Source organism: Hydra vulgaris, chromosome 02 (assembly GCF_038396675.1).
Source record: "Hydra vulgaris chromosome 02, alternate assembly HydraT2T_AEP".
NCBI classification, from domain to species: Eukaryota; Metazoa; Cnidaria; class Hydrozoa; order Anthoathecata; family Hydridae; genus Hydra; species Hydra vulgaris.
Window position 1 is genome coordinate 45,644,778 of NC_088921.1, and position 27,723 is coordinate 45,672,500.

General features: G+C 28.0%; 2 protein-coding genes across 4 annotated transcripts in view; both read left to right on the forward strand.

The window, feature by feature from the left end:
* LOC100202535 (calcineurin-binding protein cabin-1) overlaps nucleotides 1-27,723 on the forward strand; it is a 114,728-nt gene that overhangs the window by 7,561 nt on the left and 79,444 nt on the right. For 2 of the 3 annotated variants that reach the window (XM_065791088.1, XM_065791090.1), the window contains exons 5-12: nucleotides 4,257-4,358; nucleotides 5,618-5,696; nucleotides 13,999-14,052; nucleotides 18,589-18,655; nucleotides 22,523-22,568; nucleotides 23,280-23,383; nucleotides 23,559-23,625; nucleotides 23,689-23,743. In XM_065791088.1, the coding sequence (XP_065647160.1) occupies nucleotides 4,257-4,358; nucleotides 5,618-5,696; nucleotides 13,999-14,052; nucleotides 18,589-18,655; nucleotides 22,523-22,568; nucleotides 23,280-23,383; nucleotides 23,559-23,625; nucleotides 23,689-23,743 (574 nt within the window). The remainder of the gene's footprint in view (nucleotides 1-4,256; nucleotides 4,359-5,617; nucleotides 5,697-13,998; nucleotides 14,053-18,588; nucleotides 18,656-22,522; nucleotides 22,569-23,279; nucleotides 23,384-23,558; nucleotides 23,626-23,688; nucleotides 23,744-27,723) is intronic. The other variant, XM_065791089.1, reaches the window with a different exon arrangement.
* Nucleotides 13,999-17,611, forward strand: LOC136076981 (uncharacterized). The gene is made up of 2 exons (XM_065791091.1): nucleotides 13,999-15,223; nucleotides 15,324-17,611. Exons 1-2 carry the CDS (start codon nucleotides 14,980-14,982, stop codon nucleotides 17,507-17,509), a joined length of 2,430 nt encoding a protein of 809 aa, XP_065647163.1. The 5' UTR covers nucleotides 13,999-14,979; the 3' UTR covers nucleotides 17,510-17,611.

Consider the following 27,723-nt stretch of genomic DNA (forward strand, 5'->3'; position numbering starts at 1 on the left):
CTTTGCGGGTTAGGCTATTTGCCAGTCGATGTAGCAGCACTCCCTTGCGAGTCAGGCTTTAAGATAGTCGATGTAGCAACACTCCGCGCATGATTTACAGTAAAAAATAAAAAATAAAAACATTTTATTAAAAAAATTAAAAATAAAAACATTTTATTAAAAAAATTAAAAATAAAAACATTTTATTAAAAAAAATAAAAATAAAAACATTGTTTATATTGTTAAAAACATTCAGAATGTTTTTAAAAACATTCTGGTCAATTAAATTTGCGTTTTTGTGGTTTTTTTAAAAAACGATTTATTTGTAATTAAATTAATGGTTTTTACTTTTGTCCAACAGGCAAATGTTGGATGAAAGTCAAAAGTAATTAAAAGTGATGTATGTGTTGGCGTAAGAATCACTTTTTTCCTTTCGCTCTTCTCAAAGACAACAAACTATAGATCTATATATATATATATATATATATATATATATATATATATATATATATATATATATATATATATATATATATAAATTTTAATTTTAAAATAAAAAATTATTTATAGATTTTTATTTAAATTATTACTAAAATTTTAGTAACTCTGTCGTTAAAAATGTTTAATTTTTAAACGAAGTTTTAAAATTTTAGTAACTGTTGTTAAAAATGTTTAATGCATGATTTTTAATTAAGTTTTAAAATTTTAGTAACCCTGTCATTAATAATGTTTAACGCATGATTTTTCAAACTAAGTTTGAAAATTTTAGTAACTCTGTTATTAAAAATGTTTAATGCATGATTTTTTAAACTGAATTTTTAAATTAAAGTTTTTAAAGTTTCTAAATTAAGTTTTTAAGCTAAGTTTTCTCATCCCACTTTCCAACATTGCGGTAAAAAATATTTGATTTTTCAAAAATCATGTTTTAATTTTATAATTTTAAATTTTCTATTCTCATTTGGGCGAACATTTTTAACATAGTAAAATTAATCTGTTAGCAGTTATGACTTCATAACTTTCCATTAATTGTTTGTACAAAACAGAAAACTGCTTTCTAATTTTTAAAATTTTTTTTAAAAACCAGGTCATGAAGGCATGAAACTAGTGACATTAAATTTTTTCTTTTGTTGTTTGTGAACACGCTTCTCAAAGTTTCAATATACAAAACATATAACAAATAATACGCATCAGTAGAATCCTGTTAACTTGGACTTTAAAGAGATTTATATTTTGTCCAACTTTATAAATTAAGTTCACCATATGTCAGACTTTTCGAAAATGTCTGACTTATTAGGATTATTAAGGAGACTTAGTATTTTGTAAATAAACTTATTAGGATAGAGATAGAGACTTATAAGGAGAGTTAGTATTTTGAATTTTTCTGTCATAGTTTTTCTTTTAATTTTCGTTTAGCTTTTCGTTTAGACTTTAATATAAGCTTGAGCAATTTGAAGATATCAGTAAAAATATTTAGTTTGAATTATAATTGACACAAAAGTATTTGATATTCAAATATTTTGAATTTTATTTGATTTTTTTGAATTTTTATTATAATAGTCATTAATAAGTAGAATGTGATTGAACCTGTACAAAATCGAAGCTATAAATGAAGTTTTAGTTTAATAAATTATTATAAATTTATAATAAATTATTAAAAAATATATAATAAATTATTATATATTTAATTTTTATACATTCAAAGTTTGGAATTTTTATAAATGTGTTGCAAATTTTGATATTTTATTACGTGGATTTTTATGCAATTTAAAGTAAAAGTCCTAGTTAAGCAAAGTTTTTTGTCAAATGGGCCCAAAAAAACTATGCGAGTTAGCAAATGGTTCGATATAAACCAGGATATGATTAAAGGATAATATGATAAAGATCAACAAAAATAAAAAAAAAACACGTCATGCTGGATTTAACTTTCAAATAGAAGATATAAATCATTGGCTCTCTTGCACTGAGATTTTTAATTTTAATTTATGTGTGGCGTACTTTATAAAAAATATAACTTTGTTAGTATTATTTAAGTATTAATTAACCATATGCAAACTCTACTGTTTAATTAAACATATTTTGACTTCATCTGAAAAATTTTACCAAAAATATTTTCTATGAAATCAACTAATAATTTTCTCCTTCGCAAATTCTTCAGACGAGCGGGATTTTTTACTCTGGTAACAAAATTAGCGAGTGCTATTTGTTGCACCAGGAAGGCCATTTATGGGCATGTTTCACATGTGCAAAGCAATTGCTCCCGCCCTATGACAAGGCCTGATATATATATATATATATATATATATATATATATATATATATATATATATATATATATATATATATATATGTATATATATATATGTATATATATATATTTTACAAAAATTACTGTTGAAATCTAAATTCAGTATTTAAAAAAAGATTATACAGTGGCTCGCCATATTGGACTTTAAAAACTAAAGAATATACCACTAAAAACCTTTGCTCATCACATAATCTTTTTCTCTTTCATTATTTTTTACTTTGGGAATGTTGCCAAATTTTTTATTTCATTAGCAACATTGCTCATATCTTTTGTTGTCATTCTAACTATATGTTGTCAGTTTGAACAGGATGTTGCATAGAACAGTTGTGTAAAGTGTTTCTACAAAAAAATTTATTGGAATACCTCGTTGTCAAGATTATTTTGTGACTAACATGTATATTTTATTAATCACAAAGGTATGTATATCTTAATACTCACATTTTTAAACAAAAATATATAAAATTATTATTTTTATGGATAAGCACACAGTCTTATTAAATAATATCTTCTTTTTTTAGCAATGGGGAGGGCATGTGATATTTCTCCATGAAAACTAGGTGAAATTTGTGGATTAATAAAAAATACAAGCATGTCACAATATTAGATAACTGAAATACTTAAAATTTCACAAAGCACAGTGAAGAGATTGTAGCAAAAACTTGTTTTTAACACACCTTTACAACCTGCTCGTAAAACTGTTTGTGGCTGAAAAAGGTTAACAACACCCAGGACTGACAGAAAAATTAGGGATATTTGTCTACAACAAAGAAAACACCCTGTCAATTTATTGATTAAGATTGTCAATGAACAGGGAATAGATATTTCCCAATGTACAGTCCAGTGATGTCTTAAAGAATTTGGTTCAACTTCATGTTGGCCAGCACATAAACCAAAGTTAACACCCATTATGGACAAGAAACGTCTAAACTGGTCAAAAATAATTAAAACATCACAGAGGATGACTGGAAAAAAGTAATGTTGAATAAAAATTGTAAAATTTAACTTGATTTTGGTATCTAATTAAACCTTATTTGAGTATGTTTTAGGTTTATTTTTCAGATGAGAGCATTTTTCAGGTCATGAGTGACAAATCTAGCCTTGTTAAAAGAAGAGTGGGTGTAAAATTTCACTCAGATTGCATTGTACCAACCGTAAAGCATCCTACATCTGTCATGGTGAGGTCAGTAATAGTTTTGAAGGTACTGGATGGCTGCATATAATAAAAGGGACAATGAGACAAGATCAGGAAATTCTTAATGATAGACTAATACCACAGTTGGCACAATGGTTCCCAAATGAAGAAAATTGCAAACAACGGTTAAAAAGTGTATTTTGAGTGTGTCACAGCGCATACATAGCATAATTGCAGTGCATGCATAGCATAATTGCAGCAAAGAGACATCATACAAAATATTAGCTATTTAATTCTTTTATGATTTTTTAAAACTATTTTCAATTATCTGTTAAATATATGTATTTGTCTTTGGAAAAGCATTGATTTTTATTTATCCATAGTAAAATGTCCTTAAATGATAAAAAATTGTCCACGAAAATTATATTTACAACACAATTTTTTTTTTTGGTAAGTCTAATAATATGGCAAGCCACTGTATTTCCTTATAATTTATTTCTTTAAACAATCTTATACTTAATATAATCTTTTATTGGTATTTCAGTATTTATATATTGTATTTATATAAGTTCATAAATTATTTTTATGAATATCTCTCTAGTAACTGATAACATCTATTTATAATTTGTTTAATTTTTAAATCGTGATAATAAAAGAACATATAATAAGATTGTTTTAAGTAAAAAATTATAGTATAATCTTTTTCATATATTAGATTTCAATATTAGTTTTTGTTAATTTGTTTAACTGATTTTTAACGCCGTTTAAAATTAAGTTTTATTACAATGCTGTGTTTAAAATATGCTGTATTTAAAATATATGAAACAATTTTTTTATTAGGCTTCTGTTGTTGATGAAACAGATGTAAATTTATGGCTAACAATTGCTTCTATAGCAAAGAAAGTTCTCAACGTACGATTGGAAAGGTTTGCTTATGAAAAGGTGAACATAAAGTAGTTACAATATTTTAATGCATGGATTTTATTGGATGCTTGATTTTGAAACACTTTACATAAAACGAGAAACTATTTTTTTAATTCATTTATTCAATAATCAAAATTGTCATAGTTTTTATTTACTCATTATCACAAATTTTCAAAATTATAATTTAAAGTGTAAAAGAAAACATTTTCTATTTCATCAAGTTTGTTTGTTTTTTATAGAATAAGGGATCATCCATAAATTATGTAATGTTAAATTTAACTAATGAAACAAAAAAGTTTCCTTTGCAGTTTTTTAATTAAACCAAAAATCAAAATAGCGCTTTAAGTTTAATGCAAAATGGCTGCACAAAGGAGCAAATCAATCTCTTTTTTTTTTAACATAAATTTAGAGTTGTGTAAATATGGACAATCCCTATAGTGTTTTTCCAAGGAGTTGTACTTCAACATGAAATCCGTATTCAATGCTGCCAAAGGTTATTGTGTTTTACAGAAAATTTATGGTAACCATACTCTAGCAGAGCAAATGTATTGAAAGTAGTTTGCACGGTTCATAGTTTGTGATTTAGAAGACAAAGTTTGACCTAGACACTCAAAATATTTTGAGGTCATTGATTAAGAGGCATTGCTTTTGAATCAGTGTCCTCAATTGCATTTAAGATATGTCATATACATGGCTGTTCAATTGTTATCAAATGTTTACATAACTTAGGAATCTTTCAAAATTCTTTTACAGTAAATGTTCTTTCATGCTCTAAAAACTTTCAGAAATGAAAGCAGGAAAGAACTCCAAAACATTGACATTCACTTTCCGTAAATGTCAATGGTTTGGAGTTCTTTCCTGCTTTTATATTTTCCTGATTCATACAGTCTACAGTTTTCAAGACTTTTGTCATTTTCTTGTTGTTTTTTTTTTGTTTTTTTATTCTCTTCTTTGCTTTCTGCTAACTCCTAATTTAATTAGTAGTTGCTTGCATACTTGTTTGGAGTGAATTAATTTAAAAAGGTAATATGAATGAATTAGTTTAAAAAGGTAATATGAGTTTGTTAAAATAAAAAAATACAACATTAAGTTAAATACTGAAAAGTCAAATCCTACCCTTTTGTATAGTCCAAATATTGCTCCATCTAACTACAAAACTTGGGTTAACTGCTAGATTGTTTCAAAAGAAGTTAATTCATCCAATTTAATAAAATGTTGTTGTGTTGAAACATTATTTTATAATTTTTGTTCATATTTCAAGTTTCATTTAAATATAGGGTTTAATATGCAGCCCTAACAATTGGCCTTGTTTGGACAATCTAATCAGTACACTATATATTTTGGGGGACTATGCAGGTAATTATCATTCTTTGAATGTTTAATAGATATAACTGTTGATTTAAGTTTAAGTTTTGAGTCTTATATTCGAATTTTTTTTGTTTAACTTAATAAGCTTGTTTATCTCATTTAAAGTTAAATTTTATAAAAAAAAATTTTGAAAATTTTTTCAAGTTAAACCAAATGTAGAAAAAAGAGATACAGAAGTAAAATATATTTATAATATATAATAAAAATATAATATTGTATTTGTATTACATTTTTATGTTGGGATTTATGTATTAAAGTTATGGCACATCTTATACACAATTTAAATTAAAAAAACTATTTTTTTTTTAGTAATATTTAAAAATATTTAAGTTTTAAAGATGTTTTAATATTTATATAATTTAAAAATATAACAAAAAAATTGTTATGAATATAAAAATCAGCATTAAGACCATTTAATTTGACATAAATAAAACTAGTTATCAATATTGGCTAGATACCATTTTTGAAGCATGTTAATACAACTTTATCTTTGTCTGTGTATGGTAAACATGACATCTTTTTGTTTATATATATATATTTTTCCTTATTAAAAATCGTAATTAAATGTTTTTTATTGTGGTATAAACTGTACATTTTGTCGGAAGATTACATGATTAGCATTATTTCACTTAGACTTTATTTGATAACTCTATTTGATAACCAATTGTAGTATAAAAGTTATCCTCAATTGACAGCACTCTTTTTTATTTCTTGTAACTTTAGGGGTTCCTAAATGTCATAGAACTTATGGCCATATACTTTTTTTAATTTACATTAATGATCTCCCAGCAATTCTCATATCTAAGTGGTGACATTGTCTGCTGATGATACTACCATATATTCTTGTTTTGATAAGAAACCAACACTGGCTGATTGCTTGGAGAAATTTGAGGCATTTGAGCTTGAAAAAGATTTGGGTATTTCAGCTTGAAAAAGATCTCACTTCTGCTACAACATGGGGCATCACTTCTGGTACAGTATGGGTAGCATGCTACACTTCTGCTATAGCATGGGGCAGCATTTTACTCAAATAAAAATCAATTTTTTCAGTTAATCGCTATCACAACAGTTTAGATCTTCATATATTTATGAACAGTAATGTACTCGATGAGTCATCTAACCTTTGTCTTCTTGGATTAACTCACACTTCTGATCTTTTTTGGAAGCCATATATCAAATCCATTGCAAAATTGATATCTGCTAAGGTTGCATCTCTTTAACATGCTATTCTTTATCTCTATAAATCTCAAGTCCATTCTTGTATGGAATACTATTGCCATATCTGGAGCAGATTTTTGAATGATGCCCTTTCTCTTTTAGACAAGGTGCAAAAATGTAAACATAGTTGGACCTGCTCTTGTAGCCAACCTTTAAACATTGTCGCATCAGTGTAATGTTGCTTCTTTTTCTCTTTTCTGTGAATACTATAACAGGCTATATACTAAATTTATTCTCATGTTACTCGTCATTCAATCAAGTCTCATCCTTTTACTGTGACTGTTCCTAAGTAGTCCAAAAACTCTTATTTATCTTGTTTTTTTACTCGAGCATCAGTTCTCTGCTCCCTTCATTTTCATGGTTCATGTAATTTACAATCTTTTAAGTCATCTTTTAATCATTATCTTGCTTTATAAACTTCATCTTTTCTCTTCCAGTAACTTCTGACTCTAATAGTGGTTGCTTGCAGACTTGTTGGAAACAAAGATATTTAAAAAAAAAAAAAAAAAACCAAGCTTAACAGAAGACTGTGTGTCTGTATATACATATATATATATATTTTTTTGTTATTTCACCTCCCCAAGGCCCAGGAGGCCACTACAGATAAGGAGGCTACTTAATTGTGGTTATAACCATCTCTCAACTCTATAACTTCGTAACACGAACCTTGACAAACAAGGCCGCTGCGCGGAGAAACAAGTTGAGCGCGGTACTACCAGGGATGTGGTGGGGATCGAACTCGGAACCTCTCGCTTATGAAGCGAGCGCTCTACCACTACACCACTACCGCATTCATATATATATATATATATATATACATATATATATATATATATATATATATATATATATATATATATATATATATATATATATATATATATATATATATATATATATATATATATATATATATATGTATACAGTGTAATATATGTTTATATATATATATACATACATATGTATACTATATAATGAGCGTTCACCTGTCAACCACTGCCCAAAATGATAAAATTTCTGCTTAGATGGATGCAACCAGGATTATTTTGTAAATACTAAATATTAATCACATTAAAATATTTTTGAGTTTAAAATATTTTATTGCTTTATGATAAGTTACTTTTAATTCATTTGACTCATATTATATATAACTGAAGCTATAATCTTCATTTTTTACATATCTTTAGTTTCACATTATAGTAAAATCAATGAATGTGTTTTATGAATTTGATTAAAGTTCTTTTTTTATTACTATTTTCTGTTGTTAGTTAAAAACATTTTTTTCTGAACTGTTTTTTCTCCTTTCAAAAAACCTCTTAAAATTTTCCCAATATTTGTAAAGTGATTGCAATCAATGAATGTTATGCAACAAATGAACTGTAAGCTATAATGTTAGCATATTTTTTATTTATTGAGTTATCAAGAAAATAATTAGCATTTCTAATTTTTATTGTAGCATTTTATGAAAAGATGATCTTCTAGTATTAAATATTAATAGAGAAGGTTTTAAGGATGGGAACTTAATTATGTTTTATAAAAAATTTAAAAAAGTTAGTTAAAAGTTGAATATACAAAAATATTAAACATCTAAAATTATTTTAATGTTATCAAACCTCCTTTTTTTAAAGCTTTTTTAGACAAATGATATCAAACTTTTTGAAACATTACTTATTTACCATAAAACTTGAGTTTTCATTAAAAGAAAGCAATAATTTGATTTTAAATTATGTTGAAAATTATACTTTTATAGCATAAAGTATTTTTTTATATACAAAGTTCAGTAAGTGTTATAAGACAAAAATAAAACACTAAAAATATATTTATTTAATTGATCAGCCAATAAAAACAGTTGACCCCGTCAATTCTGTGTTAGCTGGTCAAATTGATCGCTTACCATTGACTTTTTATTTTGTATGCTTATTTAGTAAGTTTTAGTAGGAATGGCAAGCTATAGCTCTTACTCATGCTTATGCTCTTCATGTATAAAAAGCTTGTTTACACAAGCTTTTTATGGCTTGCTTTAAAGTAAAAAATTAAGAAACTTGTTTGATACATAAAAGTCATTTAAGTTTTTTTAAACTGTGGGTTATAAACTTTAGCAAGCATAAAATATATATTTACATTTAATAAACATAAAATCATTAAAATATTTTTTTTAATCTTTAGCAAAACTGTTGTTGCATTAAAATTTTTATTAGAGCAATAGAAAGATCTTTAAATTTTTATTGTCACTTGCTCTTTGCATAGAAAGTTTGATAGTTAAGTAAATCACTTCTGAATAAATTTTTTTTCTAAATTTTTTTACTTGTTTACAATGATAAATGTAAATATATATACATATATATATATATATAAGTATATATATTTATAAATATAAGTATAAAGCTTAAAACAACAGCTGCATACAAAATATACTTGCAAGCGTTTGTGTATTATGTTATATAAGTGGATTTTTTACATTTGCATAGGGGAGAAGGAGTCAGTTTAGGACAGGGGTAGTTTTGGACTTATCGAAATATTTAAAAAACACAAATTCTTCAACCAAGTTAAATATATAAGTCGATTGAAAATATTTTCACCCATAAGCGTCGCAGAATTTTTTTCAAGAAGGCAATTAAAGAGCTTCTCTAGAAACATTTTATGATTTTTGATAGGTTATCAAAAATCATAAAACGTTATTTCTTATTTTTTAATTCTTAAGCATAAGGATTTACAATCACACTTACACTCCATTTTCAGTGATAGGTATATGTTCTGCAATGTAAATAAGAAAATCAACGATAAAGCATAAATTCTTCACCAAAATTTTGTGGAATGTTTCCTGAGATTAGGGTTGAGGCAGCATTGGACAATTTTCATGGGGCATGTTAAGACAAGTTGCTTGCCTAATAACAAACTTATCTTCAAATAAAATTAGACTAAGTTTAAAAATGGTGCACAATTATAAAAAGAAATGTAAAAGATTTATAAACGAAGAAAATTTAAAAATTGCAGTAAAAAAAGTTTTTGATTAAACAATGAAAGTAAGAGAGGCTGCAGGTATATTTGAGTTCTCTAAAAGTACGTTGGCCTACAGAATAAGAATGCTCAGAAATGATAGAGTATCAAAAAGCAATAACTTTTCTACCAAATATTCTGTAAATCAAATATTTACTAATGCAGAGGAAGCTATGCTTGAAAACTATATGTTGAAATCATCAAAAATAAACTATGGTTTAACTTATTGCTAAGCAAGAGTTTTATCATATGAATATAGTAATGCTTTAAAAAACGGTTGTGAACTATGGAGCCAAAATAAAATTGCAGGCATTGAATGGATAAAAGAATTTATGGTAAGACACAAAAAGCTTTCTTTGCGCAAACCAGAAAACACAAGCTTATTGAGAGCAAGAATTTTTAACCATCAAAATATGATTGAATTTCAAATCAACTTAGAGAGAGTACTTGGTGAGTCAAAATTTCTCCCAGAATGCACATTTAATATAGACAAAACAAGTGTCATGACTGATGTGCAGGCACCAAATGTCATAGCTCAGCATGGTCAAAAGCAAGTTGGTCAAAACATCTCAGCTGAATGAAGGCAACTTGTAACTATGTGTGCTATTATAAATGCAATTAGAAACTCTATACTACCAGTTTTTATTTTTCCAAGAGCAAGATTTCACAAACCTATGGTTACAGGAGGACCCAATTGTTGTTTTGGATTTGCTAACAACCCCAGTAGTGGATGGATGACAACAGCACTTTTTATACAAATTCTTGAACATTCAAAATGCAATCAATTTTTGCAGAGAAAATGGAATTCTTTTACTTTCCCACCACATTGTACACATTGGCTTCAACATTTTGATGTTTCCGTAATGGATCCTTTTAAATAGAAACTTTCTGTAACTCAAAATGGCTGGTTGTTAAATCACCCAGGAAAAACTATAGTCATTCATGATTTAGCCAGTATAATAACCCTTGCATATAATAGCTCGTTTACACCAAATCATATTACAGCATTATTCAAAAAATGTGGTATTTTTCTTTCTTCAAAAAATGCATTTACAGATTAAGATTTTGACTGTTCAGAGGTAACAAACAGCAGCCTTGATAACATCTCTTTTCAATCTAGTAATAATGACAATAGTAAACAAAGTCTATCCAGTCATGTATGAGTTCATATATCTCATTGTAATTTTATCGCAAAGCATTCTGAGATAACCTGCCTGACCTCAGAATTTTATAATATTAAGTAGCGAATAGTACTTTTTGTATGTACCTAAAAGAATTTTGATCTTAGTTATAACAATGCCATCATTTTGTGCTACTATAAACTGTGGAAATAAGAGTGAAAAAAACTGTAAAGATATTTCATTTTTTTCGTTTTCCTAAAGATGAAAAAAGGCAAGTTAATTCATATATTATTTATAATACCTTTTTTTTTCATAAAAAGTTTATAAAATTATTATTGTAGCATTTTAAAACATATTCTTTTATTGTTTCATTTTTAGATGTAAACAGTGGGTCATTGTTGATGTAAACAGTGTAAATAGTGATGTAAGATATAAACAGTGGGTCAACACTGTCATAGGAAAGATTTAGACAAAAAAGATTTTGTATTTTTAAACAAAAACTTATACTTGTGCAGTAATCATTTTGAAATTACAATATATTGTTCTACGAATAATGGTGCAAAACGTTTGTCACAATCAATTCCTTCTATTTTTAACTTTCCAAACCCTCCTCCATTTCTTGGTTGCAATAGGAAGCCATTGCGAGTCAAAAATTTCAGACTATGTAAACATGTTCGACATTTAAAATCCAAACAAAAAACCCAAAAAAACTGTGATGGGTCTATAAAACATATTTTAAATTTGTCCAGGAAATACTTGTCACCTATACAAGTTAGTTGATGTGCTATAACTTTAAAAAAATTGTTATTTTTTTGTAATCACAAGAATTTTTAATGGGTTTGTGTTCCTGTTTAAAAATTTTATGAAACAAAATTTTTAAACAGGAACATAAACCAATTTTTTTGAAGCAATTTCGAAAATTTTGTATTTCCCTATTATATATTATGACATTATTTTTTAAATTTATTTCTTTGTATTACAACTTCTATGTTATAATGTATAATGTTAATAACTTTTATGTATAATGAATTGATGTGTCTTAATGTTACAAAATTGATGTGTCTTAATGTTACAAAATTGATGTACTTTATGTATCAAATGTTTGTGATCATTCTGTAGTAATTACTTCTTTTGAAACTGCTGTATTTGACAGTGAGTCACCTAATTTTGTCACAAGTTTTTATTGAAAATTTACAATCCTTTGTACCAGTTGTATCTCCTGAGATGATTAGACGATACCCAAAAGCACGTTTAAGTAAGAAAACATCAAAGGGTAGAAAAAAGGAAGATCAAGAATTTTAACAGAAACACCACCAAAAATAGAATCTTTAACTTACAGAAAGTTGAAGGTAATTTACAAGCATAACAACTAAAGAAAATAAAGCTTAATTACTACAGGATTGTCTAGCTTTACAGAGGTGCACGATCAAAGTAATTCTTGTTTGCAATATAAAATATGCCAAACTTTTAAAGACAATCCTGTTATACACAGAAAAGTTAAAAAGAGAAGCATTAAATCCTGGAGAATTTTGTTTAGTTTAATATTCGTTATCTGTTAACAACTCAGCAGAAGCATTTGTTTGCAGAATTGAAGAAATAAATGCAAATATTTTGGTTATTAATTTTTTAAAGAAAAGTAAGATTTAATATTTTTTACTTTTTTGATAAACAAAATAAGTGGTCGGTGCCAATTGCAGAAGTCTTTACTAAACTTCCTATGCCAAACAATGCAGGAAGCATGTTGAGAGGTTATGGTATGACATTCAAATGTGATTTTTCCACATTCAAACTTGGTTGAATGTTATGAACTTTATTCTTTCAATTAGACTACAAAAAAACTTTTATGTTTATCTATACCTGTTTTATATTCACACTCTTTGTTTCTTTATTTCTTTATAAGAGTGATAGAAGATTGACTAGGATTTTCATTTTAGCTGTTTGAGTATGATATACAAGAAAACTGTTTAATGATTTTGAGATCTTTATAAAATCTGTAACTGTCAATAATTTTGTAATTGTAAATAATTGCTCCTTATCGAAAGAAAAAAAAAATTAAAAGAATTATTTCTCGTGTTTTTATTATATTTCCTAAACTGCCCCAACAATTTCTAAATCCACCCCCTCTTGTGGAATAGTTTTGGACAATGAGTAGCTTTGTTTTTCAGGTAAAAAAATTTATTTGAACTAGCTCAAGTTTACTTTCTTTTAAAGAATTAATAGCTAAACATAGCTTTTTGTCAAACAGTATAAAAGCTGTAATATCTTTTTTAAGTGTCCTAATGTACCCCCTCTTCCCTATTACATATTGTTTTTATATTTGTATTTTACACCTCTATTAATAAAAATTATTATTAATTCTATTTAATTATAGTGTATTTAAATGTAGTTTTTATACTTTTATTTTTTTGTGAGAAAATATATTGGTTTTCAAATATGTTTTTTTTATAAAATGCGATGCATTAGTGCTATGCAATATAGTTGCGCAATAAAAAGTTTATAAAATGGGTTGTTTTTCTGTTAGATGTATTTTCAGTAGCTCAGTTGTGCAGCTGTGACATATCTTCTGTAGCTCAATGTACCAACATTGTAACGTTTCTGTAGATTGAAATCCACTGTTGATTAAAAAAGCTTTACTTAGTTTTTTTTTATCTTGCAAAAAAGATAAAATAATAAAATACAAATAATAGAAATGCAAATAATAGAAATGCAAATAACAAAAAATAATAAAAAGCATAAAAGACTTAAAATGCTAGAAAAATTTTAAAAGTTATCTTATGCATATATTATAAACAATCATTTCATATACAACCGTTAAACTCAACTTAACCTACTGACATTATACGGACACCTACGGATTATAATCTTTGTTTACAAAAAATTCTAAATAATGGTTTGCAAAAGTATGTGCAATTTATTAAATGTTACTTAGTTAAAACTTTAAATTGTTTTTTTAGCTTGTCTAGACTTAATTAACAGAGCTTTTCAAAAAAATGACAATTATGTTAAAGGTAAACGGTCATAATACTTTTTTTTGATGATTTTCTTTTGATACATGGATAAAAATAAAATACTTATGGGTCATTCCATGCCAAGTGGTGCAAATTTTAATGAGGTCCCTCATGGACCATCTCAGATTTTATTGAAATTTTTTGATTTTGTACATATATATGTTAAAAGCATGTTTTGAAAATTTTAGATCAATATCTAATATGGTTCTTGAGAAAACGCTATTTAAGTAGTGGGGTATTTTGCATAAAATTTCACTCTACAAGAAAAAAGGGTTTTTTCATCGTTTTTAACAGCCAATAACTTTTGAACAAGTCAGTTTTATACTTCAATTATTATAAGATAGCAAGTGTGCTGTGGATACTTTGTAAAAAGAAAAAAATATTATTTCTGGCATCTTAACTTTTTCCATAATGGTGGGCTAAAGTTGATTTTTTTGTTTTAAGAATAAGTTTTTTTGTGATTTTAAAGACCTTAATCTTAAAAACTAGTTACAAAGTTAATACAAATCAAATTGCCTGCTGATCTACATGTGGTGGATAAACATTTTTAAAAAAATCAGTTGATTAAAGAGCTGCATTCAAAAGTTATAGGTCTCCAAAATGAGTCAGATCGAGATTTTCGTAAAATTGATCTGTGATGCAAAGCATCTGTTACCTAAGATGGCACTTTTTTTTTTTTATAAAATTTTTTATACGCATCAATTAAAGACTGTTAATTAATAAAAACCAAAAAAATTAATGGGCGCTTATTTATAACCCCCAAAAGGTAGTCTCTAAAAGTCAGGTAAATTTTCCATAAAAAATTATTACTTTTTAAAAGTTTAGTTATTGTTTCATTTAATTCTATATTACTAGTATGTCAATCTAAAAAGTACTAATAAAACCAAATAAATTGTTGTATTTTAGAACTAATTAATAATAAGTAATATGCCTGAGCTTTCTACTTGCTGTATTGGTAAAGCATTAAATGAACAGTGCTATCTATCTAATAAAAGTAAACGCTACCAAGAACTGTCTAAACTAAACCAAGAGCTTATTTCTTTGAGAAGCAAAATAAATCCCATAGATTTTATTTGTAGCTATCACAAGAAAGTTTACTTGTCGAGGTATGAGAATGAACATCGCAGGTATTGTTGTAATCCGTTGAACAAGCACGCAAAAAATGTGAAAAGTAAGTTTCAATATTTAATATCTTAATTTAATAAAAATACCTTAATAACACTAAATAAATAAAAAAAAAATATTTAATAATTATTTCCGTTATTTTTTAGATTCTCTTAGAGTTATCAGTCTTTCATATGCCAAAGATTTTGGTTTAATACCTGGTCAAAAAATTTGCACTAGTTGCAGAAAAGTTCTGAATTGCAAACATAATACAAAAGAAAATGAACTCCAAGAAAAAGAAATTTATGTTGACAACCATACATTAAAAGAAGATCTTAATTCAAGTATTGCAAGTTTTGGATGCTCACCTCTAAAACTTGTTTCAAAAAAAGATAGAGTTGCATATGGAAAGCGTAAAATTGATAGCGTAAGAGCTCATACACAAAAGGCTGTTGCCAATGTGCTAGGTTTAGAAATAGCTGCACTTTGTGGAATTGAATCACCCTCAAAAAAATGTTTGAAAAAAACTAACACAGATTTAGACAATATTATGACTCAAATTAAGTCAAAATTTGAAAAAACATTGTCAAATTCTGAAAAAATCACACTTCTTACACTCACTCCAGACAGTTGGTCAATAGAGAAAACTCAGAAGTTTTTTTTTACTTCAAAAAGATCTGTAGTACAAGCCAGAAAATTAAGTAAAAAAAGTGGAATACTATCAAAACCTTCTCCAAAATCGGGTAGAAAACTAAGCGAAGATGTAATTACAGAGGTTGTTCATTTCTACGAATGCGATGAATATTCAAGGGTTTGTCCAGGAAAAAAAGAGTTTGTTTCAGTTAAAGTAGATAGTAAAAAGCAACATATCCAAAAGCGCCTTCTACTAGTCAATATGAAAGAGCTACATATTGAGTTTAAAAAGAAATATAATTATCTTAAAGTTGGATTTTCAAAATTTTGTGAGCTAAGGCCCAAGTGGTGCATTCCTGTGGGTGGTGCTTCTGGTCTGCATGCAGTTTGTGTTTGCCAGTACCATCAAAATGTAAAGCTCCTTGTACAGAAAATTCCTGGAATTTCTGATTACAAAATCTTATTAAAATTAATGGTTTGTAGCATTGAAAATAGAGATTGTATGCTGCATAGCTGCGATAAATGTCCTGCTAAAAAGGTTTTGTTAGACTACATTGACACTTTGTTTACAGAAAAAGAAATTAGTGAAGTTAACTTTTATCAATGGCAAAAATCAAATTACCAATGTACTTTAGTACCAGCAACTCTACCTTTAGATGAATTTATTGAAATGGTTTATGAACAGTTAGATAGTTTACAAGTGCATCATTTTATATCAAAAAGTCAAGCCACCTACTACCAACATTTGAAAACTAATTTAAAAGAAAATCAAGCTTTGGTTCTTCTTGACTTTGCAGAAAACTATAGTTTTCTAATACAGGATGCAGTGCAAGGTTTTCACTGGAATAACAGCCAAGCAACTGTGCACCCCTTTGTTGCGTATTTTATAAAAGATGGAAAACTTGATAGTCAAAGTTATTGTGTTATATCAGATCATCTGAAACATGGAACAGATGCTGTTCGTTGCTTTATCGATAATGTTATTGATAAACTTAAACAATTACAAACATTTGAACACATTATCTATTTTAGTGATGGAGCTGCATCACAATATAAAAATTACAAAAATCTTATCAACTTATGCTACCATAAACACGATTTTGACATGACTGCAGAGTGGCACTTTTTTGCAACATCGCATGGTAAAAGCCCTTGTGATGGTGTTGGTGGAACAGTGAAACGTCTTGTTGCACGAGTCAGTCTACAATCACTAAACGATCCTATTGACACACCAAGCAAAATGTACAGCTGGTGTGTTCAACACGTCAAAGGAATATCTTTTTTTTTTGTTGACAAAGTTTCAATAGAAACACATACTACAAATTTCAATTTGGAAGAGAGATATCGTTCTTGTTTGACAATACCTGGGACACGAAACCACCACAGTTTTATCCCAATGTCACTTACCTCAATAAAAATAAGAAGAGTCTCATTTGATATTATTTGCACTAATGTGGATTTTTCTACTTGCAGAATTTATATTAATAAAATTTCCAGTTACTCACCAGGAGAATATGTGGCCTGCGTTTACGATGCTCAATGGTATTTAGGAAATATTCTTAGTATTTCAGAAGAGCATCAAGATCTTAATATGAAATTCATGAAAAAGTCTTTATGTAACAAGTTTACGTGGCCATGCAGAGATGATCTTTGTTGGGTACCTCTAATGCATATTTTATGCAAAGTGCAATCTCTTAAAGTCCAGTCAAACAGTGGATGATTTTATAGTATTGACTTAAAAGAAATCAATGAGATTATTTTATTATTTGAGAAATTTAACTTTTTGTAAATTTTATTATTTTTGTTTATTTTCTTAAAAACATTTTGTTCGTTTTTCATTAAAAAAATTATTGTATTATAAAGAGGGGTGGGGACAGAGGGGAGGGGACTTTATCTATTGGGATTTAAAAGTTCTTTATCTAAAGGGATTAAAAGGCTTTAAGCATTGATATTTTTTAATTGATATTTCATAATAAATAACATTATATAATTCAATGCATTTATTTATTATGTCAATTTCAGAATTTTATGGAAAATTTACCTGACTTTTAGAGACTACCTTTTGGGGGTTATAAATAAGCGCCCATTAATTTTTTTGGTTTTTATTAATTAACAGTCTTTAATTGATGCGTATAAAAAATTTTATAAAAAAAAAAAAGTGCCATCTTAGGTAACAGATGCTTTGCATCACAGATCAATTTTACGAAAATCTCGATCTGACTCATTTTGGAGACCTATAACTTTTGAATGCAGCTCTTTAATCAACTGATTTTTTTAAAAATGTTTATCCACCACATGTAGATCAGCAGGCAATTTGATTTGTATTAACTTTGTAACTAGTTTTTAAGATTAAGGTCTTTAAAATCACAAAAAAACTTATTCTTAAAACAAAAAAATCAACTTTAGCCCACCATTATGGAAAAAGTTAAGATGCCAGAAATAATATTTTTTTCTTTTTTCAAAGTATCCACAGCACACTTGCTATCTTATAATAATTGAAGTATAAAACTGACTTGTTCAAAAGTTATTGGCTGTTAAAAATGATGAAAAAACCCTTTTTTCTTGTTGAGTGAAATTTTATGCAAAATACCCCACTACTTAAATAGCGTTTTCTCAAGAACCATATTAGATATTGATCTAAAATTTTCAAAACATGCTTTTAACATATATATGTACAAAATCAAAAAATTTCAATAAAATCTGAGATGGTCCATAAGGGACCTTTGCACCACTTGGCATGGAATGACCCTTATCTATGTTTTCTATAATTTCTTTATTTAACACAATATTATTTTAAAGGTCATGCATTCAGAGATCAAATTTTTAAAGAAGAACCTCATTTTAAAAATGATTGCCTTGAACTCGAGTAAGATATTTTATTTATTTTTTAATTTTTTTTTTAATGTTAATTCACCTCCTTAAGGCCGAAAAGGTCACTACAGACAAGGAGGCTACTTAATTGTGGTTATAACCCTCTCTCAACTCTATAACTTTGAAACATGAACTTTGATGAGCAAGGCTGCTGCTTGGAGAAGCAAGTTGTTTAAAATCTTTGGAAATTCTTTAAAATCTTTGGAAATTCTCGCATCATTATCATTATCATGGAATCATCATGGAAACTTGCATCATAATTGCCTTTTTTTTTAAGATTTAAAATTATGTGAACAGTATTTTAATTTAAAAATAATAATGGAATTACTAATGTATTATTTGTAATACTATTGTAACTGCAAAAAAGTAATGATAGAAATGAAAACATAAAACATGCAAGGGGTTATAGTTTTTTTTTGTGTTAGAGAAAGCAAAATTTATATAATTTTATAGCTTAATACATCTGAAAAATGATATAAAATTAACTTGGCATATTTTTAGTTATCTTAACAGAAAACATTGGTTACTTAAAATTATGTTTAGTATGTTTCTTTTTCACAAATGCTTTGTCATAAATTTAACATTATGTAAGTTTCTATGTAAGATTATTACATAAAGACTTTTATAACTTTGTTATCTTGAATAAAAAGTAAAATCGCAACAAGCAAAAAAATTCTACAGCTGAGTTTTTTTAATATGTTTTATGAAAATGCTAGTCATCCCTTTTTTTATTTAGTAAATTCAGTTTGTAAAATGCCGTACTTAACTATGATCAAATGATTTTTCATTCCAACATGATCTTCCATTGCAACAAAATAATGCTGCAATGAGAGTTATTTACATCCTCTGGTTTGACATTAGTAAGTAAACAAGGTGGATATTTAACCAGGGCAAGTGCCAGGTTTGTGACTTGGGCTGCATATATATTCATACATCTTTAAATAAATTAATTTTATTTAAAATTCGTCTTACATTTTTTGTTACATTTTTTGTGTGTATATATATATATATATATATATATATATATATATATATATATATATATATATATATATATATATATATATATATATATATATATATATATATATATATATATATATATATTACCATTGCTTTAGCCTCCCCTTCTGTTTCTTTAATATAAATAATCGCATTTTTATTCCTTAACTAATGCTTGTTATTATCATATGTACTCTCTAAGCTTTCTTTCTTCTACTTTTTCTCATGATACTGGTACCACTCTTCATGCTGATACCTGAGTCCTTGTTACTCAGCATATCTTAATCTTTATTGTTTAACTTTCTTTATAAAACCTTGTTTAATAAATTCACTATTTCTAGTTTTTGTCTAAGAATATGGCTTCTTTTCTTGACTTGTTAGAGTCATACCGCAAATCCATCTGATCATCATTTTTGATCTTGGCAAATATTACACCATATAAACATTAAAGTTTATATAAATAGGTAAAAGTATTGTATGCCAGCATATAAATAAATAGCAAACACAGATGTTTGTATCTATGTACATCCATATTGTATATTCATAAATGAGCCTCCTACATTACTTCCTAGATCCAAGTAAGTCTGGAAGCTTTTATTCCTTCTTGTTGGTTTCAAGCCAATTCCTCATCTTTTTAACAAGAACATTTCTCCTGCAAAGGAACATTATTATTGCAATAAAGTCAATATAAAAGGTGCTGTCTAACCTACATATTTCTCAGCATACAAAATCTTGTATCTTATCTCAGATGTTAGGTTTCACTTTTTAAAAATCTTCAACAGTGTCATTAACTAAGGTAAGTCTAACATTTCTTCTTTAATGGGACTGCTTTTATAAATTCTTTCAAGGATAATGCAAAGCTATTAAAACTTTTCCTCTAATTTGTCCCACCATTCATATGCCCATACTCTTCCTTTCATTTCTGTTAAACAGGTTAACCCATTGTTAGACAAATCGTTTTAGCTTTCATTGCTCAAGTCAATTCTCAGTTAAACTCTTCTATGGCCTATGCTCCAGACAAAATTCCTGTCTTCTATTGTGTGTTTCTATTGATATATAGTGCATTGTTCTTAACATATAAAAAGCTTTTAATGAAGTTTGGCATGCTTGTCTTCTCTGTTAACTTGCTACACATGGTGTATCTGGGAAATTTTTAAGATTATTAAATCATTCTTTTCTAATAGCAGTATTGAAGTAATCTTTGAAGGCCTACGCTCTTCTTCGTTTCCTTGCTCTATCCTATTATTGTGTCTTTTCTATAATCTTCCTAACAATTTTTCAAAAAGTGACTATATGCTGATGATTTCTCTTTCAGTTCTAGACAAGATCTAAAAAGACATTGAAAACATAGTTAGACTATTTGCCAAGCTATAACCACTGTCCCATTGTTGTAAGGTTGCATCTCATTCAATTTTCCACAAATACTATCATGGTCGCTGCTCATATGAGCTATAATCTCTAGTTCCATCAACAAAACTCATTCTCCCTTGACTTGTAATTAAGCAAAGTTGTATTTCTTTACTGTATCTGTCCCTGCATGCTCTAAAAACTTTTATTTGTCTAGTTTTTTTCTTGCACCTCAACCCTTTTGAACTCTCTTCCATATTCATGTTTTTCTGACACACCCAACCTACAACTTTTCAAGTCTTATGTCAACCATTTCCTTGCTCTATAACTCTGCTCTATAACTATAAAATTCTTTTTTTCTAGTAACTCCCAAAAAACTCAATAGTAGTTGCTTGCAGCCTTGTTAGAAGTGAATCAGAATTAAAAAAAAAATCCAGCAATTCTTAAATTGCTGGATTATATCTTAACATAAACAGCATTCTTTGAGGGCAGTAAGTCTGTAGTATCTTTATTTTATCCAAATGGCTTATATATTATATTGTCTTAGTGATGCAGTCTTGAACATCCTCTTGTAACTTAATGCAAAAAGACAGTGGCTTATTATTTTCATGTAACTAAATCTTGTATTTTATCTTTAAAGTTAGGTTTTAATGACTTTTTGAAAATCTTTTACCAAAATCTATTTGCAAAGGACTTTTTCACTAATTTCTTGAACCTAATGGTTACACTCTTTCAGTCGTCCCAGTGAAACAGGTTAGACATTACTCTTGCTTCTATTGCAAAACTTATTTTTCACTTACACTGCTCTTTAACTTGTGGCCTAGACATCATTTCTGTTACAGTTTTACAAAAACGTATTTCAGAACTCTCTTTAATACTCCCTGACAGTCAATATTGATCTCATTATACTGCTAACTGACAGTCAATATAGATTCTCTCATTCTACTGCTAACTGACAGTCAATATTGATTTCATTATACTGCTAACTGACAGTCAATATAGATTCTCTCATTCTACTGCTAACTGACAGTCAATATTGATTTCATTATACTGCTAACTGACAGTCAATATAGATTCTCTCATTCTACTGCTAACTGACAGTCAATATTGATCTCATTATACTGCTAACTGACAGTCAATATAGATTCTCTCATTCTACTGCTAACTAACAGTCAATATGGATTCTCTCATTCTACTGCTAACTGTTATCACAGAAAGGTTTAATTTTGCATTAGGAAATCTTTACCTTTAAAATTTTTTTTAGTGATGGCGTGAATGGTTTTTTTGTTATATACTCTAGTCTTGACAAAAAGTCATAACTTTTTAATTAAGGTTAAAAAATGCGTTGTAAATGTATTTGGAATTACTCAACTTGAATTTTACCAGCTGCTAAGTTTTGTCTGCATAGTTTAAACCTTTACAGTAGTTAACAGTTTGAACCTTTACAGTAATACTATTTTAAGTATGCTTCATTCTCAATTGTTATATTTTTATTGTTTATTCATTATTGTAGATATTTATTTACAGAAGATCAATTCAACAACTCAGATAAGTATCAGGTACATTTACAGAATAAGATGTTTCAAATTTTTTAGATAATGTAAATAAATTTTGATTTTTTTTTTTAGTAACTTTGAAGTTTTGTTTAAAGAAATGGAAATGTCTTTTTCTATTTTTTGGAGTCCACAATTTTCAGCTTCTGAAGTGTATAGGACCAAAACTTATGGTAGTCAGAAGGAGCAGTATTTGTTAAATATGGTAGTTGAAGTAGGGAATTTCGATAATGCACCTGCAATGTATCTTTAAAATTTGTTGTAACATGTGACTGAGTTATGTTAAAAGATCACTTTATTGTGTTTTTGGACATATTGGACTCTTATACCCTTCAAAGGCTCATTGCATTCATTATTGGTAACATTACCCAGTGATGGTTTTGTTAGGCTTGGTTAGCTTATGTTAAATCACTCTAAGCTAATCCTACTAAATACATAGATTAAACTTCTTGACATAATATTTTGGTTTTATCATTGTAGTTGGTATGTGTTTTGACTCACCCTACAATTTTCTGCACTTTAGGTTGTTGTAGTAATTTAATTTTTTGTCCCTGTCATGGTTTGATGCAAAAGACTTCTACAAAGCAGTTATTTACATAAAAAAACAGTTTTCAAAAATTTTCTTGTAAATAAATAAAGCTGATTTGTAGAACTTGTACTGAGTTAAATATTTTAACACTTTTAAAATTATTTTCAGTTTTTTTTTTTTGAATTTAGGAGTTTATAGAGGAAGCTTTAGTAATTCGAGGAAAAAGAACATTATCTGCTAAACGTGATGAAATACAAGAGGAAAAGTTTACAAAACCCTTTATTTATTACACGTAAGTTATTTTATTATTTATTACTATTAATTGTTTATTTTTTACTCATTATTTTTACTCTTAACTTTCATGAATTTTTTTAGATGGGTAAACTTTTATATGCAATATTTTAGATGGGTAATCTTTTATATGCAATATATTTAGATGGGTAATCTTTTATATGCAATCTATTTAGATGGGTAAATTTTGGTGAGTGTTTGCTGTGTTTGTACAATGATTTGGTAACTAGAACAGAGTGCAAGGTAAAAGATTTTTATGTTTCAATGAAATTTTTCTTATATAAAACTTTATAATTATTTTTTTAGTCTTTGGCAGCAAGAGTTGATCTTATGAAATATTATAAAACTAAAGAACAACAAAGTGAGAATTCAGTTCAGTATTCATTTATTTTGATTTTCACTAGGGTAGGGCGGGGCTTGTTGGGCAATTTTTACTAAATTTAACAGATCTCTTGAACGGTTCATCGGATTAATATAATTTTTTCACTATTAGAAAGATAATTTGATCTGCTAAAATATGGTTGAGACAAAAAAACTTTTTTCGATTTGTTTTAGAAAATATAGTCTAAAGTTTATTAGGCTGCTCAATCTACCCCAGTGGGTTAAGTTGAGCAATTGTGTGGGGTAAGTTGAGCAATGAAAAAATGAATGCATTTCTATGATAATTATTAACTCAGTTATAAAACCAAAACATAGCTTCCTTAAAAATTAAATATTTACTTTCAATTCTAACAAGTTATTTAAGATATGCATATAAAAACTAATAATTTTGAGACTAAAATAAAAACAAAACTTTTCAATCTCAAAACTAAACACAACTTTTTAAACACATTTTTAAACAAAACTTGTTAATATTATAAAATAATAACTAAACACTTAATGTTAGTCTTCAATTTCCATTTTGCAGTTAATACAAAAATAATTTTGACCGTAATGTGAATCACATTTTGAATGAGACCATTGATTGCAACCTTGACACTGGATCCAATTTTCTTATGGTAGACTTTAAGAATAAGTATCCCAACATACAAGACAAGCATAACCGTGTTCTGCACTTGTCTTTAATTTTTTTGTCATCTTAGTTTTTTTGTTTGATTGTTTTTTAACTTTTTTTAATATACTAAGCAGCAGAGTCTCCTTATTACCATGATCTGCAAAGGATTGACAGGCGAAACGTTTTTTTGGTTTCTTTAAAAAAATTTTCTTAGTTTTTTTGTTTGTATGTTTCTTAACTTTTTTTAATATACTATGTAACTGAATCTCTTTATTACCACACTCTTTATTATTATTTAAAAGAGACAGGTAGATAATTTTTTTTGTTTCTCAACTTTTTTAAGTTTCTTAGTTTGCTGCTGTTTTAATATAATTCTTTCTGGAGTATCTGTTAGAATAGCAGCTTTCTTTTTTCTTCGTCTCGTCAAATGTATCTTTCTTGGTGCTGCTTTTGGGTAAGGTCGCACAGTTTCTGGAGATAATGCTTTAGGAGTTTCAGGAATAAGTAACGTTGTCTCTTTATTAACACTATTTTTGATAGATTGACCTGAAGATGATGTTAAACATACTTCAGAATAAGCTCCCTGTGATAGCTCAGTTACAAGATTCTATACGGTCTGTGACAAATGGTGGTAATAAAATCATCATCGGCAAAAATGTTTGCATTTTACAGGTATACACCAGTTTTTTGAAAACTCTTTATAATGCTAGTACACGTTATCGCTTATAGCAATGAATCAGATAAAATTTTTGGTATATCATAAATTATTATGGCTTTTTCAGGATTGTTTCTCAGCCATGCATCTTGTGCAACTGATAAGTACTTTTTAAAAGGTCCAAACACTGATTCATCTAGTGGCTGCTGCTTATGGCTGCAGTGTTGTGGGAAAGACAACATGACTATTCCATTTTCCTTTGCTAAGTTTAGTGTTTCAAAATGTAAGTGAGAAGAGTGGTTGTCCAAAATCAACAGAATTTTATATTCATTTGAAGGCTTCACATGCCTAATGAAGTGTTGGATAAAATTTTTGAATTCAATATCTGTAACCCAGCCACTTCCATTACCTACCCCAATACAGTCCGGTGGACCATTATTAACAAAATAATCTTTGTAATTTTTTCAAGGGAACACAAACATTATAGGCAGTGTATTTCCTGAGGCAGATACAGTGATTATCATTGTGACATTAGTGTCTCTTTCTCCAGATGTCATAGTACCAACATTTCTCTTGACCTTTGCAGCCACAATCTTACTAGATTTTACAACTGTAGATACACCAGTTTCATCAATGTTCCGTATTTGTGAAGCACAGCATTTGTATATATCCATAACTTCACCTAGCTTATCAAAAAACATTTTTACATTTGCAGCGTTAAATGATGTTGCCCTACCAAGGCTAGTTGCTTCAGGTTTCCTTATAGATAATTGAGGATTTCTTTTTAAAAAACTAGTCATCCACTCTTTACCAGCCATCTTATTTATTGTCCAAGAATCTGGTATTTTGATATTGTATTGAAGAGTACACTCATAGGCAAGAGAATAAACATCTTTAGGAGTATAGCCGTAAAATATAGATACCATTTTTTTTTCCCTTTAAAACAGAACTTGCTGCATCACTAAGCTGCTGGCTTGTGAAAGCACCATTTGAAGTTTTTCTTTTATAATTTTATATTTTTACGCATCCTATAGTATATATATATATATATATATATATATATATATATATATATATATATATATATATATATATATATATATATATATAAATATTTTTATGTCTATATATATACAGCTGCGGACAAAACTACGTGAACGATTGCAAATAGTTTTTTTTAATGAAATTTTCAATGTCTTAAAATAAGTTTATAGTTTAATACTATATATGGTTGGATAGAGCGTTTTTTGCTCTATCCAACCATACACTTTAAACAAATTATTAGAGAATACACTTTACTGTGTAAAGTGTATTCTCTAATAATTTGTTTAAAGTTAAACGTATCTAAATGTTCAAAAAGCATCAAATATTTTGCGCGACAAAACCACGTGAATGATTATACAAACGTAAAAGAATAATTTTACTAACATCAACAAATAATAGATTCTAAAAAAAAAAAAACAATAATATTTAGTTGCATAGCCTTTAGAATCGATAACGGCCTTGCACCGTCTTGGCATAGATTCTACAAAAGTTTCTAGTAACTGTTTTGGTAATGCCTCCCATTCATACTGTACGGCTCGAAAAAGTTCATCCGGTTTTTGAAATTTGCGACTTCCCAAGTGTCGCTCAACTTCAATCCATAAATTTTCGATTGGATTTAAGTCGGGAGATTGGGCAGGCCACTTCAAAACCATTATGCTATTATTTATGAGCCAATTTTTTACAGTCAAAACTGTATGTTTAGGGTCATTATCATGTTGATAAACTTAATTGTGAGGCATTTTTTCTAAAGCGTGTGGCAACATTTGATTAGATAATATTTCCCTGTACTGTAGTTGGTCCATTATACCATTTACACGGTACAACGGACCAATATCAGCCCAGGAGAAACACCCCCAAACCATTATATTGCCACCCCCAAATTTTACAGTTCCTATTGTATACTCTTTCGCAAATCTTTTACCTACTGGACGCCTAACATAACCTCGACCGTCGCTGCAAACCATGTTAAATTTACTTTCATCCGACCACAAAACTGTTTTCCAATTTTCAACCGTCCAGTTTAAGTGATCTTTAGTGAACTGTAGGCGATCTTTGACAATCTTAAGGAATGGTTTCTTTGCAGGTCTGCGCCCATAAAGACCTCCTTCGTTTAAACGCCTTTGAATCGTTCGTGTGCTTACGTTTTCCATGCCTGTTTGCAGACGAATTTCAGGGGCTGTCAAATGTGGATTCTCAAGAGATTTTCGCACAATTTTTCGATCAGTACTAAAAAATAAAATGTTAAACATTAAAATTAACATTAACATTAATATTATTAAGATTAAATATTAAAAAAATTAAATTAAAGGAATATTACCGCTTATCCGTAATACGTGGACGACCACCTTTCTTAACGATCTTTTTGCTCTTTTCTCGGTGTATAATTTTATGTATTCCACCTTTTGACATCTTCACATGAGCTGCAATTTGCCCAATGGACCATTTTTCTTCTTTGCGCAAATGCAAAACCAAGCTTTCAATTTTTGAATCAGTTTGACGAACCATTATAGTTTAATTTTTTTAATTTTTTGATGTTAAACAGAATAGTCTTGAGAAATTTAAATGATTGTAAGTTCTTAGAATACCAAAACCACATGAACGATTTTTAAAAGCACTGATTTCGATGTGAATATAATTTGCATCAAAA